Raw genomic sequence first — 21,983 nt, 5'->3', positions numbered from 1 at the left:
AACTCCTTTGTAGTGTGTTGTAAAACAAATATAGTTTAGATGTGCCCAATTGTTTTACAGTCAATATGGTAGCGTCTACTAGCCTCAGTAAGGACTAGGCCTAGTTTTGCTAGGTGTTCCATTTAAAAAAAAAACTCAAACCATCTGAGTCTCTGTCCTGAAGCACTTGCATAACTTGTGTTACATTTTGATATAACAGATAAATGATGGGAGGACAGGAACACATAGTTACATAGAGTAGGTATGTGCACGATTAGATGGTCTCTTTGTGCTCTCTTTATTTAGAGTTGCCTCCTTTTTTAATGGCAATAATTCAATAATCATGATCGCGGTGGCTTGGTGAGTGGGCTGTGAAGGCTTCGTTTCCATAGTAACCTTAATCCCGTTGGAACATGTCCTGCCTTGTGTAGGTGCACCTTCTTTTTCCTGAATGGATCTTCTGGCCATTTGGCCTTGCTTCTATACACTCCTGCATGATTCAATTGGATTTACCCAGATGTCAGTTTCAGTTGATTGTTAGCCTCCCCATCTATTCACTTTCAGAAAAGGTTTTACTTTGGAATCTTCATTTTCTTCCCCACTTCCTTTCTGCCAAGAAACTGCATATGTGTAGAAGGTAAGGAAAATAGTCCAGATATGCGTCCGTGTAAGTGAATGGAGACTGCTCCCTCATCTCCAGATATACAGTGCAGAAGGAAAACTAAATATGCATCCTCCAGCAAGTTTTAACAGATTGCATTCTTCCCAGCTCTGAAGAAGCCCTGGCAGATTAAGGGTGGTAAAATGTTAGGTATTCCCAGTTCCTTTTGAGGTGCCTTTCCTTAGAAAGGACAGAAAAAGTAGTTAAAGCCGTCCCTTGTTTTAATGTACGTAGTCCTGATTAAACTAGCCAATAACAAAAGATCTCTGTGATCCTGGCACCATTACAGGAGTGACCTTTACGTAAGAACAACATCTCCATGCTACGGGTTACAAATTTACTTTTTTTTAAAATATTTTTTAAATATTTTAAATATTTTATTTAATATTTATTTATTTTATTTATTTATTAATAAATATTTTATTTAATATTTTTTAATATTTTTTTAAATATTAAATGTTCCACTCAAACAAATATTTCACATCTCTTCTTTTTGACTTCCTCTCTCTCTCTCTCGCTCTCCCTTATCATGGCCAATTGAGATTGCTCCTGTTCAAAATTGTATTCTAAACATCTGTGTTTTTTTAATTGAGGAAGTACAATTCCTCTTAATAACACCAGTGCCATAAAGCAAGAAGCAGTATCTAGTGATCTGACTTTCTTTTGACCTGTGAAAGTACAAAGGTGTCACAGGTCTCAATGGGATGCAGTGGAAACCGTTAACGGAGAACACAGTGAAAATAATTGACTACATAACCTAATACTATGGTCACACACTGTCTGAAAGGGGTTTAGTTCCATCTAATCTATGAAACTAAATATTTCCATCTAGGCTATGAAACTAAGCACCATACTTTCATATTGGTCGCTGCTTTTGTGCTCTATACTGTCAAATGTTCAAACCATGTGAAAACTTGTGCATAGGATCAAGAGGAAATCCCTTTATTCAGATTTTAAGTTGTGCTTTAAACAGGTACTAATTTGTACTTCAGATGTTCTTGTTGAACACAGGGACATAATCAGCACATTCGTACTGCTGAATAGGAGAGCAATGGGTGTAAAAACATGTTGCTCACAAGTATGACGGTATAATCGGTTAATTAGTGTGTCAGTTGTGTGGTGTCAGGTTTTCTTTGTAGGCTGGTAAAATTTGTAGCTGTATTGAGAATTGTTTTAAAGAATGATGACCTTCTCGTCCTATAGGAGAGACTCACTGGATGGATGATGACTGTGAAGAGATAAAATCTCCTGAATGCCCAGCTGGGTAAGTGCATTTTATTTTGAATTTGTGCGGAAGACATTTGTGAAAAGAGCTGTATAAATCTTATCCGCTGGCCACAGGCTGATAAACTTGCTCATTTCACTTATTTAGGTATGGATCTGAACCAGTGCCCAATGAATTTAGTGGAAGTCTTTCCTTTTGACTTCAATAAGCACTGGATCAGACCCGATGTGAGCAGCCTTCAGGCCACTTTTCTTTAAACATTACATCTTAAGGCACCAGTCTTGTACAGTATTTAAAAAACAAATTAGATTCTGAAATTTAGCTGATTTAGGCCATGATTCAGCAAGATATTTAAGCATGTGAATAACTTTAAGCATGTGTGTAGTCTCATTGAAGCCAGTGGGACTGTTCACTTGTTTAAAATTAAGCATGTGCCTAGGTAACTTGCTGAATCAAGGCCTAAATCTCAATTTAGATCTCTAAAAAGGGGACTTTTTTACAGAAATACAGAGCATCCACAGCTCCTGTTGACTTAAGTGGGAGCTATGGGTGCTTGGGGCTTCAGATGCCTAAGACTGAGCTCACTATAGAGACCTAATATTGGACACCCATGTTTGAAGAAGTTGCTCTTCCTGCCTCTGAGTGAGGTTTGGGATACTTCTACGTCCTGGCGGGCTCACATCTCAAGAGGAGCAATGGGACTCTTGGTTCTATGAAAGAATAATGAATGAGTACTCCTCTTCTTTGCTGTGTCAGAGCAGATAGTATCTCTCGCATGTTTTATGTGAACATTAAACATCCTGTGACCCTTTCTGTTTTTGTAAAGAGAAAAGATTTGTGCTTGTGGTATGTGGGTTTTTTTTTTAAATTGCGCACGCGTGTGTGTATGTACGTAAAAACATATGTATTTGGTCATATTCCTTTTATCCAACCCTTTGTACATCACTTTCCTTCTCCGATTGTAAGCTCTTCTGTACAGGGACCAGGTCTCTGTATGGGTCTGTACAGCATCCAGCATAATAGGACCATGATCCTGATTTTGAGCTTCTGGATGTTACTGACCTATAAATGTTACAAAACTATACTGATCTACCAACTCTAAAAGTTATAGACTTCTAACTTGTAGTATTTTCATCTCTCATTAGTCTAACTGCATGAGCATACAGAAATGTGATTTTGAAATGCCTTTCAACTTTTGATATGTTAACATGGTCTTTGTTTCAGTTTTGTTCGCCCTCCTTTGATCATCTTCTCTGTCGATGGTTTCCGTGCATCATACATGAAGAAAGGGAGTAAGGTCATGCCCAACATTGAAAAACTAAGTAAGTCAGTCTGTTTTATTAGAACAAGCAAACAGGACAATCTCTTGTTCTCATATTGTTTTCATTGTTTATATAGCACCATAAGCCAACAAAGTACTGTGCAGTAGAAGAGCTGCATTTGGCTTTCTGGCCCACAGGTCTAACAATCCAAAGGACTATTCTTGTTCCCAATAAAGTCAAATGGCAAAAATCTTCTTGGCTTAAAAGGTGTACAACTGATTAGGCTTGAAAGACACAAGCTGGTGCAGCGCTGAACAATAAAATAAGAATGGCAGGAGTTCATTGTTTTTTGGGAGAGCCTCCCAGAATAGGTGCAGTGGTTGATTGGCTTGTTTGTTTTGTTTTTGGCTAAATGAACCTAATCTTGAATTCAATATGTGTAGTGGCAATTGTGTGCACTGTAAGCTAGTGGGAAGTCCTGTGAGAAGTTCCCTGTGACTTTGGAATTATAATTATAGGCCTATTAATGCAGTGTGTTTGTCACCTGACATTAGTATGAATTTTCTGGAGTTCCTTTGCTGCAAATATGGGCAAACTTGTAATGAAAATGATCTGAAGGACTAATTAAAAGGGGACACTTTTTTTTCTTTTAAATCTATCTAGTTTGTTTTATTATTTCTTTTCATCTTTTTGTACAAAGGAAAGAAATTATCATATTTTAGGCCAGGTGTATCTGTTTACTATGTGTGCTGAAGCATTATTGACCTGTATGCTAGAGTAGTGTATATGTTTAAATCTGTTCAAACAGGTTTCTTGGCAATTATTAATTAAGCAAATGTCTTCCTATCTTTCTGCTTTCAGTGTATGATAGTCTCACTTTCTATTGTATTTTCAGGATCTTGTGGAACGCATTCTCCCTATATGAGACCAGTATACCCTACAAAAACCTTTCCTAACTTGTACACCCTGGCTACTGTAAGTCTGAGGGGGATTTCTTGACTGTAATTAAAGGGACTTGCACATTAGTACAAACTTGGGAAATGAGGGAGGAATTTTTAAATAAAAACTGGTTAACATAGTCACTCGCTGTGTTAGATATTTTTTAATTGGGGGAGGAAGCATCAAAGTACTTGGAGATTCTTAGCTCAAGTGTGCAATATAAATGTAAAACACCTGCCGCTTTTGTTTTCTGCCTGCTCCTATAATGAAGTGATTTATGCTCCTGTTCTGTAACTACAGCTTACAGTTTTTGTAGAAATAAACTTGAAGTCACAGGCACAGACCCTTAGTTGGTGTAAATCTGTGTTTTTTCCATTGAAATAATTGAATTCAGTGGAACTACGCAAATTTACACCAGCTTAGTAGCTGGTCTACATGTTTCGTATTAGCCCTGATGTGAGTACAGGGCTATGAACCAGGAACTCCTATGTCCTAATGACAACTTTGGCATTAATTTCCACTGTGGCTTTGGCTGCAAGTCATTTAGCTGACCTGCCTCAGTTTCTTTCTTTTTTTTTATTCTAGAAATAATACTTACTCATCTCTCAGGAGTTTTCAGGATTAAGTTATGCTTGCAAAGCAATATGAAGATAAAACATGATAAAATTTAAATGCTAACTATATTATTATTGCCACCAAAGAATCACTTACTTTCACCGGAATATTTTACAAAGATGAACTGGAAGTACTACTTTAAAAGAACTTTCTATTACTTATTTTCATACTTTAAATGGCAAAAAATGGATTTCACCCCGTATGAAAAAGCTTCAGCTAACTGCTGAATTACCTATACTTTAAGACAAGATCAGGATGTGCAATTTATCTCATACTGCTTTAATGAATATCTAAAGTACTATACATTTTATCTTAAAACTAAAATCTCTAATTCAGGTGCAGTTACAGGCATACCTGGTTTTCCATTCTTAAAGAATTTAGTGGTATTTGTGGATAACACTGCAGAACTGCATTTTACATGTACTAAAAGTTCACTAATTAATCTACTTCTGCACAAAGGGACTCTATCCTGAATCACATGGAATTGTTGGCAATTCAATGTATGACCCTGTGTTTGATGCCAGCTTCAGTCTTCGAGGGCGAGAGAAATTCAATCCCAGATGGTGGGGAGGTCAACCAGTAAGTTTCAAATTTTATTTTTCCTCCTGTGCTTTGGAATACAGCCAATAATAGTAGCAATAAAAATACATCTGTGAACAATTTGAACCTAATCTCCTGACATCTGGCCCAGCTTCTGTCATTTTAATGTAACTTTTGAGTTGGCTCTCACTTTTCAGAATAGTAAAAGCATTGATTATGCAACAGGGCTCTTTCTGATACATATGAACTAGATGTAGTTAGAAATATCTTGTTCTAGGGAGCACAGTTGAACACAAATCAATATATTGTCAGAGTGTGGCATTTGTCTAGGTATATGTAATGCTGCTTCAGTGCAGGGGAATGGACTAGAACAGTGAGGCTTGTGAGCTGTAAGTGTCTCCTGTGGCTCTTTGCAGCATATGATATTAAAACGGGGTGTGACTTAATTATCTATCAATCAGGATGCTTTTACTCTGTGATTAACCAATTGTTGATAAAATAATATACTTGGTCAGTAGTTTTGCTGTGAGAATTTATATACATAATATGATGAGAGTTCTGTGGCACTTTAAAGACTAACAAATTTAATATTTGCAGACATAAGCTTTCGAGAGACTTCAGCTCTCTTCTTCAGATGCAGTAATACAGAAAATAGGTAACACAGAGGCATCTTATAGATATCCAGGTGCATTGAGAATGAATTCACACTACTATGGCGCTATTGGATAATGTTGATTGCTAATTTGGCTCCCGAACACTAAGGTCTGAGTATCATTAGACTAGAACAGCGGTTCCCAAACTCTACCACGTTGCATACCACTAACATAAAACGCTACAATCTGCAGTACCACCAACTATAGGGGCAGGAGGAAGGGGTGGGGCTGGGAGCGCCAGCCCCCCAGCAGCAGGTGGACGTGTACCATTGGGAGGTGACCTGCGTACCACCAATGGTATGCGTACCACAGTTTGGGAGCTGCTGGACTAGAAGATCTCTTGTTGTCCCTTCTAGCCATACAGTTCAATGATTCTATGGTATTTCCCTTTAATTTGCACATTACAAATTAGTCAGGTTTTAGTTCTGTTAGAAACATACACACAGAAATTAGATAAAAGCATACATACTCTTGCTGGAAGGTTGTAACAGTGCTACTTTTATTTCTTAGAATTCAGAATGATAACACACAAGACCCCAGAATCAAAGAGAGACAGCATCCTTTTCACTTTCTAAGGCAGAGACACACCACTCATCTCACTTTGCTTTAAATAACTTTTTTTTTTTTTTTCCCCAGGCCAATTTTGCTCTCACGCTTTTCTGCAGAGCCCTCTAGCCTGCAAACAGTACCAGGAACCTCCCCCTCCGTGCCTCCACCCCCACTTTAAAAGTGGTAGCTTGCAATTCCAACCCAGTCCTCAATACACCACAAGTCCTGGTACTGTGTGTGGTTGTTGAAACATATTAACGCTCAATATTTATAAACGGACATTTTCAGAGTTTTTTTTTTTTAAGTCCGAAGGGACAATTGTGATCACATGCTCCAACCTCCTACATAGCACAAGCCATAAGACTTTCCCTGAATGAATTCCTGCTTCAGTTGAACAAGAGCATATCTCTCAAGCAAAACATCTGATCTTGAACTTTAAACTAGTCTTGGATCTTTACCCTGGGGCCAGTAGGCCATGTTCTTCCACTGTAAGGCTGTAGTCTTCAAAGGGACCTCAAAGCAGTTATTTTAAATTTTGCATTGAAATTCATTGGGAGTTGGTGCAGTCTAAATATTTGCCACCACTTTTTTCATTCCAAAATGGGAAGAATAGAAAAGATCAGGCCCGGCTTCATAAAGTGCTTGTGTATATAAAAGACCACTTAAGTATTTGACTTAGCACTGTAGATGCCACATCACCTGGTGTGCTGAGTGGGACAGATCAGCTAGTTCTCACAAACGTGCTGCAGAATACTGTCACTGACACTAAAAATTGCCTGAAGACTCGAAACAAAGGGCCCTGAGAGATGGTAATGGGAAGAATACAGGGGAGTTCTGGAACAACTAAGGAGTTGACTGAGTTAAAGTCACATATGGGACTGGCAGGTGTTGCAAGCACTACTAAGGCATGAATAAAATAACAAATTGAAAGCGTACCTGGAAAAATGCAAGTTAATACATCCGGGAGGGAAAAATCCCAACCCAAGACACTCAAGGAGGAGAAACTTGTGAAAGCCATAACCCTGACAGAAACCTGGTATTAGCAGTGGATGGAAAATAAGGTGGCCCAAAAAACCCAAACTTACTCTTGAACTATCTGTACAAAGGCATTACCTAAGCAGGGTGGAAGAGACCCCCTCTGTGGTGAGGTCCCCAAAATATCAAATACAGTTTTGGATACCTCAGAGTTTAATCTTTTTAGCAACCTCAAGGAAATTCAGAGAGCAACCAGCAAAATACAAAAGACGAAAGGTGCTGCTGAGGAAAGATATTACACAACTCTATATAAGTAAAATGTATTACTGCAGAAATGAACCACTACCTTGTCTATTTTTAGGTAGTGATTCTAAACAAATGCACCAAGAGACATCTTCCCTCTGGCCAAGTTAGTAAAATGGAAGTAGCTTTGACAGACTAACTATTAGGAGTGGCACATTTGGCCAAGGCATCCTGCATATCAGTTGAGAGGTTGATAGTTGTTTTTAATTCTGATCCTCTGCCCAGCCTCCTTACGGAAGTTCTGTTGTATGGCATACACTGATCAGGGCATGTTCTCTGAACATCACGGTTTTGCTTGGAATAGGAGACTCAATGCATAAGACCTCTCTGCTTTTCAAAGTTATGCTCACATGAAGCCTGATCCTGATCCTGTGTGCAAGACTCCCACTCCAGTCCATGGATCTTCTACATATAATAGTCTTACAGGACTGAGTTTAAGATGTGACAAGAGACAGCCTCGTCCTCTACATGATAATTGTTCTGTGGATAGATAGAAGTAGAGCACGGACAGTGGCAGTGCAAGCTTCCCCACACCGTACTGGAGGAACCTTTCCTATCAAATAGAGACTTGTTCTGCCCATCTAACAGGGATGAGACTGCAATTATCTTGGTATTGGAACATGGACACCCACTTAGTAGACCTGAAATAAGTCCAACTCCTCCTCAGAAAATGACCAGTCAGAAGTCATTAAAGACTACCTACCCATACAGTCCATATTTGAACAGATGACTTATGGGGGAAAGAGGGTCTCAATCAGTTTTTTATCCTTAGCATACTCTATCTTCATGACCTTGTAACACAGAGCTAGATTTAAGTTACACTGACCATAAAATATCATAGGATCATTTGAAAAACTACTTTGGTTTATTTATTTAGAACTAAAAGGAAAAAGTTTACTGTAATGCAATTTCATGCACTGTCACAACAATAAAACATTTGAAAAAATATTTCAGAGCCTCTGAAGAGGAGACTGCAGGGTCATTCAAATGCAACATATAGGTGCATAGTTTCATATTAACACAAAATAGGATTGCACCAGACAAATTAGACTGAATTCACAGGCCTGAAAGAACAGGATGTAAGTGCCCCCCTCACTCCCACTCCTCCCAATGGACATGATCAATGATCTTAGCCTAAAAGCCAATGTAGAAAACAAAAATAAGACTGACATCCTATCCCTCCCTCCAGAGTAGGAAGAGTTGAGAACCGAGCATGAGGGTTATCTTTGAACGACCTCCCTCGCTGGTTCATTTCACAATCTTAAAGTTATACATACTTCAGTGTTTCTGTACTGTACCTATAAATTTCATGTGTTACACTATCCGCTCTGCCTAGCATGTTTGTTCAGGTCAGTTATCCTAATGTTTGCTGTGCTTGGTTTTGCAAGGTCAGCACCATTTGTGAGTTTGTCATTTATTTGCTGTATGTAAACACATCCGTTGTAGCTGCTAGTCGTATAGCATTTTTGAGTCAGTTTTGGAAACTATATTATATAACATGCATATATATTATATCACATCACTATTGCTTGCAAAACCAGGTGGGTGGGTGTAAGTCTACATTGTCAAAATACCCTACTAGCACAAAGGGGAGAGGACCATCTATGAACATTTCAAGCATTAACCAGTATTCCCATTACAGTATATCACAAGTATCAGAGTGTTTAATTTCTCTAGTGCAGAAAAGTCTGTTGAATTAAGGATCCAAAGAGTCAGCTTTAGTGCAACAGCCAATACCCAAATCCAGCTGAGTAGTAAGATACACTATTTTGCACATTTATAGTGGCTTTTATATAGTAATGCCTTTAAACACCTCTGAATTACAGTATTACTCTATTCCTTTTATTAGTAGGTAGACACACACAGAGATTCATTCAACATTACACAGTACGTCAGTGGCAGTGCTCAGGAATAGAACCTAGGAGTTCTCAGAACTTCCTGTCTCCTGGTCTAACTGCTAGACAAGACTGCCTTTGTGTACATACAGGAGTACGAGGAAAGTCTGTTGGCATGGTGGCTGAACGAGATTGTAAAAGCCAGCAAAATGCAACATCTTTCTACTTTTATCTTCTCTGGAAAAATAAGTTCCAAATCACTTCATGAAGCTCACCCAGGATTTGTTGCATTATGAAAGGAGCAAAAGCACATCCTAGGCCAAGGCCAACATCGAGTAAACGCATTGAACTCTGGCTCTTGTGGGAGCACTGTACAAACACTTCTTTTGCAACCTGGCCAAGAAAGGAAAGTCTGGTCAGAAGCAGAGGTACTGTATACACCATTTGTGGTTGAGGACAGGCAATCTGTGGGTGGGAAATCCCTTTCTTAACAAGAGAGGAGATTACACAGTAACTTACAGGGTTTCTGAGGTAAAGAAATGTGTTAAAATTTGGTATAAGTACATAGCGTTAAAACCAGAGCTATTTCATAGGTAACCATACTACCAAAAAGTAAGATATACAGTAACTCCTTCCCTACCATGCACCCTTTATTGGATTGAGATAGTCATATGACTAAGAAGTTTAGCACAATTGCCTTCCAGCAGAGCCGGAAGTTTTCAGTGTCAGAAAGTTACTAGTTAGTAATTGGCTGAGACAGGTCAGACAAACAGGGTGGATTGCCAATTTAAAGCCAAAAAAGTTGCTTATGGATATCCATTTTCTCCCCCATTGACCATGAAGTTACAGGAAAATATTTTTACAACAATTGACAATCCTTCTACGATAGAAAGGCTGGATGCAACTTCCTCCAGAGCCCCATCTCTCTCCATTTATATCACCATCATATCATTACTGTTCCTAGGGTGGTTGGGAGAGACCATTTGAGTAAACTGTGAAGCTCCTTATTCCCTCAGGGAATATTCCTGCGGTCTCCATGCCCCCCAGTCCCTGCTAGCCTAAGCTTGATCCTTTGAGAGCCAATACAACATATTCCCATTAGACAGAGGCAACTCTGATTTGTTTCAAAAATAGAGATTGCTTAGATGTAGGACTTGAAATATATCAGTTTCAGGGGTATATAGCTAAGATGTGTAGTATTTGTCCCCAGTGTCTAGAGGCTATAAACATAGCATTAAAACACAACATGTATTTCAGTGGCTCATTAATATACAGCGGCTAAGATTAAGGAAGCAGTTTAGGAACATGATGTTCCTTTTGGAGCCTCAGCTGGCCAGCAACACAGTTCAGTGCTTCTCACCAGGCCCTTTTGAAGTCTTACCTTCAGTTTAAAAAAAACAACAAAAAACCCCACAAGAATTATTAAATGCTTCCAGTCTAAATTTAAAGTGAAAGTAAAATTTCAGAAAAAACCAACCAGCCCTGACACAGAGGACCAATCTAGGGGGCTGACCAGAAAGCTAAAAGAGCTTATGAGATGTACTGCAGTTTTTATACAGCCATGATCTAAAAGTTAGTGGGTGAAAAGCTGGAAAAGTACAATGCCTTTTTTTGGAAGAAAACATGGGCCTACTGCTTGCTTCGCTGTATGAGAAGTGGCATTCTCCTATTTGAGTTTATTTCTGAAAAACAGGAAGTTCTCAACCATTAAAAAAGTCTTCATATCAGATTTGACATTGAGTGAAGATTTTGAGCTTAAAAAAAAATCAGTTCTTTATATTAAAAGTAAAGCTTTTAAGAATATAAATCATCCAGAAGGGCTTATCCTCTCCTAAGAGACACTTCAGAACAGTGACAAATTTCTCTGGGATGCTACAAAACCCTGCATTATGTCTTGGACGTTTAACATGGCTTTCATTTTTATTACGCATTTCTCTTTGATTTTTCTAGACAACTTATTTCTATAGTAGAAGAATTTGTTGAGCAGGGAAGGAAGGGACTGATCTACTGACAAGACTCAGTGTGATTTTCATGTTTCATAGAGGATGTAAACTACTCTACACACAAAAAACCCCCACACACCATCTGATCAGTATTTTCAGAAATGAATATAGCTTTGATTACTGGTTAAGAGACCTTTTAGATTCACTCTTATGGTTAGGCTAGGTGTCATAAAACACTGAGAAGGGAGCTACAAGCATCAAGAAACAGTTTTTTAGTTCTTCCTTTGAGGACACTGGCCCAGATGCCCATTATTTCTATGTTGATATTTGCACACTGATGGTGGCACGTGTCACATTTTTAATAAATAATAACTTGTTTTCAGTACTCTGAGAACTAGGTTGTTGAATTCACATGATCAGGTTTTAAAATACTTCAGGATGCAGTAAATAGCATTTACAAAAACGAGCATAATTTTTTTTATATGCCCTCAAGCTACCTTCCCATACTCACCTGAAAATAACATACAAGTGATCTGCCAAATCCCACTGATCTCACATGGTGATCTGTGAGTTCTCATGCAATGTTGATCATTTAAATGAACTTTTAAATTATAATTATTACACAATCATCCAAAGCCTGCATGGAACCAATTCTCTACCCTACCCTTCCACCCATGATAGGGTATTTCTGAACCATACAAAATTCAAGTCACCCTGCCCCAGAGAACCTATGTCGTAATCTAAAGCATGTAATCCTTAGGAAGCTTTCCCTGGCATACAGGCTTAGTTTTTCTTTACTTCGTCTTATTTCTGATTTTACTCTATCACCTTGAACAATTTAGCTCACTCGTTAAATTTTACATCCACTGGATACTTAGAAAAATTATTAGGCTGACTCTGGGTGGAAGCAGTAGTAAATTATAGAATCATAGTTAGGATTAGTACATAACTTTACCTACTGTAGAGGGACTTGGTTGATCTGCTTTATTATCTGGCCAAACAACAGACAGGTATGATCACTTGTTCTGGACTGAATAGATCCATCAGTAAACAAACAAACAAAAAATTGAGAAATAATTGAGAAATAAGGTTTGGAGGCATTGAAGGTGCGGAGATCAATTGTGGAACCCTTAAAGGAGAAAAATGGATTGAAAGGAGGAGAGAAGATGCTTATTATCATCATTGTGTAATGAGTACAATAATATACCTAGATTAAACGTTTATTAACAATTGTCTCAAATATAAAAATTTCCATTTTCCTAGCACTGTAACACTTCATTAAATTAGTTCAGTTAAGATTAATATAAGATGTGTGCAGAAAATTCAGGACATGGCTGTGGAGTAATGCATGCCCAGGCAACAATCTGTAAGTATCTGCTTGGGCAAAGTACGACAATAATAAACATATATATTGACACAGTAGGTTCAGAGTTAAGAAAAGTATTTTCTAATACATGGCCATTGGGAACTATTTGTTGTTCAGCCAGAGAGAATGTCTTCTAGTTTTAGAAACAAATTTTTGACAGTTTGATAAATTGGTGTTTTCCCAGTTTTGATCAGTAAGAGGCCAAGATGGGATATTGCTGTCCCGTGATGTCTACAATGGTTAGAAATGCCTCATGTAGGCCATACAGCTACATCACTTCCTATGAAAGAGTAATAATGGAGATTTAAGGTGAAAGGGAAGAAAAGTGTAAAATGACCCTCCATGTGGCTACAAGGCAAGGTGAGTGAGGTAATATCATTTATTGGACTTCTGCTGGTGAGAGAGACAAACTTTTGAGTTTACACAGAGCTCTTCTTCATATTTTCCAGACTTGAAGAAGAGCTCTGTATCAGCTCAAAAGCTTGTCTGTCTCCCCAACAGAAGTTGGTCCAATAAACGATTATTCACCCTGTCTCTTTAATATCCTGGGACCAGTTGGCTACAATAACACTGCATACCTCAACGTGGCTGACTAAACAGTAATTCACTTCCCCAAAATCTGTGTGGAATAGCATGTCTTGTTACAAATGCTCAAATCTGAGACCGTGTTCTAAACGCTATGCTTTACCTTCGTGTTTATGGTAAGAAAACATGTTTTGAAAAAGTTTGCTTTAATTTTCCTTTTTAAATCAAGACTTGAGCCCTATTATAATCCTTTTATATTTTCCTCATTAGATATGGATTACTGCTCCAAAGCAAGGGGTGAAAACTGGAACATTCTTCTGGTCTGTGTAAGTGACCTTTATTTCTGGAGACCTGTAGCAAATAATTCTGAATTAATTTGGTGTAAAGAAATGTTCATTAGTTTCCCTGGCTCGAAACATTCAATAGCTTCCCAGTAAAAGAAAGCATTTTTTTACCCTCCTCCCTTTCCTCCCCCCTGTGGTGGCTTTTTAAATAATTTTGTTAAATAATATATTACAGTGTGACATTTACATTGGTTCATAGCTTGAAGACTTCTTTGTGGAAGGCTCCTGAGTTGAAAATAAGTGTAGGTATGATGTAAATCTTATTTCTCATCTTCAGTTGGATGTGGAGCTGGGAGTTTAGTCTCAGGCCATATCTAGACTACATGTGCTTCAGTGGCACAGCTACAGCACTGTAATTGTATCTCTATAGTGCCCATAGTGTAAGGTTTTTTTTCCATTGATGTAGGAATGCCACTTCCCTGTAGCTTGGTCAAAGTGTTGTACAAGGAATAGTGTCTGTCCAAGACAATAATGTTTACAAGGACCCCTTCCTTCCATAGGTTCTTTCCCTAGCCTGTATCTAATCACCAGGGAGGAGAAATGTGTTAATCAGACTAATACAACAGTATGTAAGTGTATAAACAAATGGAAGTTTTATTAATAACCGCTCAGAGGTTTATCAAAAAGGCTTAAAGCCAAGGCTCCAATAGCACATAAACAAAACACGGGGATAGTGAACAAGTGAAAAGGAGAAATCAATACATCACTATCCCAAAATGGAATAGGATCAACTCAGAGTCAGGTCAGGATCAGGTTGGAAACAGGTACAGGATCTCAGGAACCAGCAGGAACAATGAGGAAGGAACAGGAACCAAAACTGTCTCTCTCAGGTCTCTCAGGATCTTCTCGCGTTCTGCTGCACTGCTGCTGCCACCATGAAGGACAGTCCAGCTCAATCTCTCCAAAGTCTTAAGTATTTCCAGGAATATCCAGTCCCATGCACACGGCCCTTCACTGTTTTTTGCACTCAGCACTCTAATTCAGTGCACATGGCCCTCTACTGTTTTGCACTCCACACTGAATCTTTTTCACATTACAACAAGGATGGGGTTTTTAATATTTAACGAAGTTACAGTGTACAACAGAGGGAAGCAATCTTTTGTCAACCTAGCTGCAGCTACACCAGGGGTTAAGTTGGCATAGCTACTATGTTCAGGTGTGTGAATCTTTCACACCCCTGACTGCCATAGCTGTGTCAACCTAACTTTTAAATATAGACCAGGCCTTATCAGCAACATATTCTTTTAACCCATGGATGTCATGGGTGCTTATAGGAGCCTCTTCTGCCCTCCTACCACTTACAGCATTTGGCATGATGAAAATGTGCCAGCAGCCTGACTAATTGAGAAATTTCCCCCCTCAGAATAGACGCAGTCATTTTTTAGAAGAGAAATTGTTTCATGCTTAGATAAAATAGCCTCTTCCCCTTGCTCCAATCCAGAAGACAATTCTGAGGATCCCTGCCATTTTTCCTCCTTTACTGCCTAATCTTACATTCTGCCAGTCATCTTTCTATCTGAAAATGGCTGGATAGGTATCACTTCTGAGCTCTGAAGGATTACTAGAGTGAAGTGAGATCACCTCATTTTCTTCCTTCTGACTAACTTTGGCAGGAGGGGTCCTGTTGTGGAACTCCTTGCTGGAAGAGAGCAGATTATATTCAGATAAATGGGTCTTTCCCATTTTGTGTTAAAGCCTTCCACCAGAATTATGCTCTTTAATTTTGTGAGGCTCTTGAATATCACATTGATATGTGCTATTGTGATGAAGTGTGATTTTCTGTAATATTTTTTGTGAATCCTATGTGTGCTTCAGTTTCCCCCTATACTTGGGTTGCTCTACCCTGTGGGTAGGTTAAGTCTGCTCTTCGGGCAGTGCAAGAGGCATGAAGTGTGCAAGCTGCCAAGCAGTCTGGGGTGGACTTATTGGGTCATTAAATGACTGGCTGAGGCCTACCCATGTCAATGGAAAATCTAAGAAGACTATGGAAACCCCCAATGGACAGCACATTAACACCTACCAATCAACAACCAAGGGGAAGGAGGTTTTCTCCCCACCTCTCAGCAGGGTAGCTGAGCAGAGGCCAGCTCGAAAACAAAGGACAGAGAGGTGACAGGCAAAGGCTAAAGGGTTGACTTTTGGGAGAGGCTGTACTGCTCTCACCTTGAACTGACAAAGGGACAGACAGAGAGAGAGAGAGAATGAAATGTGCTAACCTAAGGACTTCCGATGCTGTGTTCCAGTTGACTCATAAACCCTACTTTGTTTTGGAAAAGCTGCCTGGTGTACTTGCTGAGGTGCATGGGTCCCTGAAGAGAGTAAAAGTCTCTGACTAGGAGTCTGTCTCAGTTAGTGGTATTGGGCTAAACTCATGGTGTGAAGTAGGAGTGCTGACACTTAGAGATTCATTCTGAGGTGCCGAGTCTGCAGAGCCTACTCTTAAAAAAAAGGGGGGCGGGCGGGTCCCCTCGGTCCAAGGGAATGTAAAAACTGGGGCATACCACAGCTCCTGTGGATCTCAGACAGCTATGAAAAACCTATGATAGACAGAGGCTTTCCCTCCCGCCCTCCCCCCCCCCACATCTCTTCCCCTCAACCCCCATGAGTTTCAACCTGCTGGCCTAGGAGCAAGGGACCTCACTTATTTTCCTTGTCTGTTAGGAAAATATGCTACCAATAAGTATCCAGGCTGGGCTTGGTGACTAATGGTTTTAAGTAATTCACATTATTTAGAATCTGTTACATAGTTCATAGTTAAATGCAAACTTGAAATAATTCTGAACGTAGCGATTCAGCCAGTTTCTGTAGGAAGAATGTTTTAAAGATTAACGTCTGTTTATAAATTCTTCTTCTAGTAGATATTAGTCTCACCACCCAACTGGGAAGTCTCAATAGTCTAAGGATGGTTTTAGAAGAATAAGAGTTTCAAAATTGTGAGAGACATGGTGCTGATTGAGTGACTGGCATTCTAAATATATCTGAGGGGTAAACTGGTTTAGATCAGTTCCCACCAAAGTCAATGTGAGCCTTTTTAATAACTTCAGTAGTAGTGGGAGCAAATCATGTAAACACTACTGATGTGAGTAGTCCTTAAGCTGGCAGTAGTGTTGACTTCAATGGAACTACTGTTATGAGCAAGGACTACCCATATGAGTAAAAGTTTGCAGAAATGGGTCCTTATCCATTGCTACATAGGGTAGTAGAAAAATGAACTATTTCCTTTTCAGTACACTACATGGAGTTGCAGGAGATGTGCAATAATTTGAATTGCAAAATGGGAATGAAATTTGAACACGAACAAGCAAAAAGAGAAGATTAGCTTGTCCATGATAAGTCCTGATCATGGTTTTGGATGCAGCTCATGGTATACCTAATGGTTATCTTCTCTGTACACAACAGTAACTAAACCTATTTTTCTTTTGTGGTCTAGTGTCATCCCTCATGAACGCAGAATATTAACAATATTGCAGTGGCTAACCCTACCAGACAATGAAAGGTAACAAATGTAGCATTCTTTTTTTGTAAACTTCCAACTTGTCTTCTCTTTAAAAGTAGCTGGAGCTGCAGAAACAGATGGAATGTTAGTGTTAAAATTATTATTGCCAGCATTCAGTATTACTATTCTTTGTAGCTCTTAGCTTTTAACCAGCAGTGTTTCAATCCTCCTCAAAAAACCTCTGATGTGAATGTCCTTTGATTATTGGGAAACATTTAATTACATGGATTAACGTTGGCTGTTTTATGCTTCTTAGTCTAATGTGGCTTAACAAACTTCTAGGCAGTGGTAAATGCAGAAGCTGCACCCTGAGGCTTGGGAAAATGTCAAGATCTTAATTGTGTTTTTTATTGCACAAGTTCTCACATGCTGGAGGCTGCAGAGCCCATGTGAGCTGGTATCGTGATCTCTCCTTCTTATGGAACTAAGAGAGCGTCCTCAGATTGTGCCCTGTGTGCTTCCCAGCATGTGTTCTGAGATCTAATGAAGTTCTGGAGCAACTAATTGCTTAAACATACTTTGGAAAACATATGACTGAGCAACAATTTTTTCCATAAGGCAAACAATAGTTGAAAGGCTGACTTAACATGACCTGGCAATTTTTTTCTTTTGTGGTTGAAAGCAAACTTTTCTGAAAAAAATCTTTCTTTCAGGCCTTATGTTTATGCTTTCTACTCTGAACAACCAGATGCTGCTGGTCACAGATATGGTCCTTTTGGTCCTGAGGTTAGTATAATTATTTCCTGTATAAAAGGTACACATCTCAAGGATCAACTATGCCATCTATGGAGTATTTGCTAAAACTTTACTCCTACGCTGAGGTGCTTTCTTATCTCTCAATGCTCTTCCTATATGTAAGAAAGGGAAAACAATTGGCTAAAATAAACAAGAACTTATGACCAAGGGTCATTTGACTTTAAGAACTGTCCATCTGTTCTAGAAGCCCCTCTCTGTGTGGTATGAAGAGTGAAATGTATAAAGTTCACATTAAGGATGTAGGTATTTGCCTCACAAAGGTTTCAAAAAGGATCTTTGTTTCTCTGGTATGTTTCCTTGGGGGACAGGGGAGGGTTAATATTTTTTTCAAAGTTGAAAATCTAAAAGAACCTGGATAACATTCTATTCTAGAGATGCTGTTGAAAAACTGCAATTTTCAATATTCGGTCTATGAACAGGCACTTTGATTAGCCCTGCCAATACTATTCCCTAAGAAATGGACATCTGAATCCTAAAAGCATGAGATAGGGAGCTTTAAAATCTATCACTTCCCAGAGGTGCTTAAAGCACCATACTTTGTTTTGTCCTCTGGTTTGGGCTCAGGAGTGGTGACAAAGTGTTCAGAACTCACATGAATTGCCCTGGTTACTTACCAAATTACTACATTTTTCAAGAATATCCAAAAATTTGTAAAGGAGTATGTTATTTTGGGGTTGTGGTGAGGCAAATTAGTTCTACACTTACATATTTAAACACTTGGCAGTTCATCCTGAACATATTACTTAGGCAAATTCACAGTGAATTCAATGAAAATTGTGGAAGCTCAAGATCAAACTCTTAAAATTAAGAACAAATTTATACACTTTCTTTTAAAGCAAGCAACATTTTATAAAAGCAACAGCATTTAACATTTTGGAGCTATTTCAGGTACCTACACTTCTTGAGCAGCTGAAAGCACTTTTTCAGTAGCCGATGTCTCACAATGCACTCAAGGGGGTGCATCTGTCCAGTACTATTTCTCAACCTGTTTACATAAAATCTCTCATGTCTTTTCCTGTTAGAGATGGGAGCATTCAAAAACTGTCCTTTAAAACATTTCAGAATTTCCTGGGTTTTATAAATAAAAGCTTTTTGTCATGGACTGGTTCCATTTCAACTTGACTGATAACCTCTTCTCATTTATTCATTTAGTAATTTTCCCTAAAAAACCCTAAATTCTGAGAAATTTCTCTCTGTGTTCCCTTTCCTAATATCAGTTATGCCTGTTAGACAAAGGCAATATCTCTTCTGGAACAGTCCACATACAGGTTCATAAGCAATAATATATGCATGTAATTAAAAGTAATTGTGAGCCATTATTAATAAATGACTGTGCACCAGCAATCTCATCAGTGTTGTACCCGACAGAATAAAGATTTGCTGGTTCAAATAGCTTACCATCTTAAATCTATAAACCAAAATATTTGCTAAAAGGGAAGAGTTCTGTTTGACTTTCTGCATGTGTCTTCTCATTGGGTAATGGGAGTCTGACTTCCAGTCAAGTGAGGAATCTGTGCTACTTGAAATATTAGGACCAAGTCTTGGTAGGCTTTGAAATAATTTAAACCTGGTTCTTATTCCTGTGAACTGTCACTGACGCTTTATAGTACCTCAGCCTATAACACATGGTATAATTACATACAGTATAAGACTGACAAATCTTGTGCATAAAACTAAAAGAAAACAGTAACTGTATTTTATCTGTAGCATGTAGTTTTCTACGGAGCAAAGATGCTTTCTCATTTGTCTTTTCACTGAGGTAAAGTGAAATTTGAAGATTAAATTGAATATGTTCTTCAAATTTGAACTCTAAATAGGGTCTTTGGACAAGCTAATTTAGGGCCTGACACTGTGAGTTGCTTACCTCAGTCACTAGGAGTTAAAGTTCTCAGTAACTTGTGGGATTAAGGTGTTTCCCCATGGTCGGGTTTCTAGCTAACCCTTACTCTACGCAATGTGAGATGTTAATTGGGTCTCTTTTAGAAAATGGTAAAAATAATCTTAGAACTCTTCTGGGATAGCTATCTAAACTCTAGCCTGTAATTATAAAATTAAAGCAGTCTGATTTAAGAGTTTATAATTTTTTTAATTAAACAGCTTCACACCATTTGTTTTAATCACAAGAGCAGGAGAAAGTGACTGAATTGAGAACTGTTTTGAGGCTGTTTAATGGATGAATATATGTCCATCCACAAATTTACAATTCTAAGACATGATTTTGTAAATCTGGATTTAAAAACAAATACACTGCTAAGATTTGGTAGGGCATGATTTCATGAGGGAGAGCTAGGAAGTTATGTTTATCTTGGTGCTTTTTTTTTTTTTTTTTTTTTTTTTTTTTTTTTACACTTTCTGGAAGCTATGAACATCTTATAAATCAGCTGGAAAGGAAGCCCTCAATGGGACCCTCTAAGCTGCTTCCTTAGTAATGGGAGATTGACCTCTGCATGAAATCATTCTTCTGTATAGAGAACTGGCAGCACTTAGACATTTGGAATGGTTCTGACCAATTTTTCCTCCATGGCAAGTTCAGCAACACACTAAAGCTTGGAAGCAAGCTCTTGAAAATTGTGTATTGTATTTAAGAGTAAAAATCTCCTTATACTGAGTCTTGCCTCAGACTCTGTCAGTTGAGGAGCAGTTTTGCCGCTGACTTCTCTGGATGGTGTGGGGGGAATTCAACACCCATCCTGCAATGTAGAGTGGATGTTTGCTGTAATTTACTAATGAAATAGCTAAAAAATCATGATTTTTAAGGCTTGATCCTGCCTAGTGCTGATCATCTTCAACCCCAAGTGACTTCAGTTGACACTCAAACCTCACAGAAAGTATTGAGTGCAGAGTACATTCAAATTTAGGAGCAAAATGGAGTAGAAGTACTCAAAATTTATTGGTGAAATTATGATTTCATTGAAGTTAATGGAACCAGGATTTCGCCCAATATGTTGATTACAACAAATTGCCGTATGCTTTATTTATTAGGTGTTTCAGTGTAGGTAAAGTTCATTTACACTAGAAATGTAACATTGTTGTTAATGACATTCACAAACAGCTCTTTTGAACTAGGAAGTTTGTTATAAAGCTTCACTCTATTTCAGAATGTATTGATGAGAGATTAAAATGTGTGCCTGCCCTTGGTTATTTCTGCAATTCTGTTTTTTTCTTTTCCCTTCTGTGCTTCTGCAGTGACACTGATGGGTTGTCCTCCTGGGTCGAGAGGCAGAGCTTTGGCTGGCTAGTTCCCACCCTGTGTTATGTCTAGAAAGGGAGGGATGGATTTGTTCATTCCCTTCCCTTGCCCCTCTCCCCCTCAAAGTAATAACCCTGTTCTGATTCTTTTCAAGTGAGGCTAAGGTTTGGCTGGTTAACAAGAACTTGGCTTTTTTTCCTAGCTAACTTTTTTGAAAGAATATGTAGTTAAAAATTATATAAATATACATACTACTGTAAGAGCTCTAAATATATCAAAACTTGTCATTCCTAAACTTTGTTCCTGCTGCTCCTCTAACATGCTGTCTTGAGACGGATCTTCTAAGTGTTCAAAATATCTAGGTTTCTTGCACTGGCCAGTGTCTTTAGGCACTGTTAAGCTCTGGCTGAGTTTATTCAGGGACGGTGTAAAATGAGAATCCTTCCTTTCCCTGCTGCTCCTCTCATCAGGACTGCACGAAGTTTGAAACATTTTAGAAAGAAAACTCTCGTGCTGCTTTATTAAAATGCCTTTCTGGAGCGAGACGAATGAGACTGGACTAGAATCTCCTTTCCAGCTGCTTGCCTTGGAAGCAATGAAACAGCATGGCAGATGGTAACACTGTTTGTTTGTTTGTTTTTTTCTTTCCCCTCCCTTTATACAGCTCTGTGACTGAACAACAGAGAGAAACTGACTAAGTTGATAGAAGTAAATATTATAAATTACTGACTTTCCTCAAGCCTATTTAGTATGTTCCATTTCCCCCTATTTGCTAATTTAGCTGTATTATCTACCTGTAGGTGCCATCTCACGCTGTTCACAGATGG

The 21,983-nt window shown here is 38.6% G+C and overlaps 1 protein-coding gene across 4 annotated transcripts in view; it reads left to right on the top strand.

The window, feature by feature from the left end:
• ENPP2 (ectonucleotide pyrophosphatase/phosphodiesterase 2) overlaps nt 1–21,983 on the top strand; it is a 95,734-nt gene that overhangs the window by 45,601 nt on the left and 28,150 nt on the right. For all 4 annotated transcript variants that reach the window (XM_067530765.1, XM_067530757.1, XM_067530781.1 and 1 more), the window contains 7 exons: nt 1,844–1,904; nt 3,090–3,187; nt 4,023–4,102; nt 5,141–5,260; nt 13,641–13,696; nt 17,145–17,210; nt 17,864–17,936. In XM_067530765.1, the coding sequence (XP_067386866.1) occupies nt 1,844–1,904; nt 3,090–3,187; nt 4,023–4,102; nt 5,141–5,260; nt 13,641–13,696; nt 17,145–17,210; nt 17,864–17,936 (554 nt within the window). The remainder of the gene's footprint in view (nt 1–1,843; nt 1,905–3,089; nt 3,188–4,022; nt 4,103–5,140; nt 5,261–13,640; nt 13,697–17,144; nt 17,211–17,863; nt 17,937–21,983) is intronic.

The sequence above is a fragment of the Emydura macquarii genome, unplaced genomic scaffold (genome assembly GCF_026122565.2).
Source record: "Emydura macquarii macquarii isolate MOO-44397 ecotype Brisbane River unplaced genomic scaffold, CSIRO-AGI_Emac_v2 contig_369, whole genome shotgun sequence".
NCBI lineage: Eukaryota > Metazoa > Chordata > Testudines > Chelidae > Emydura > Emydura macquarii.
The sequence above is the reverse complement of the archived record's forward strand: the minus strand, read 5'-3'. Positions and strand labels throughout refer to the sequence as shown.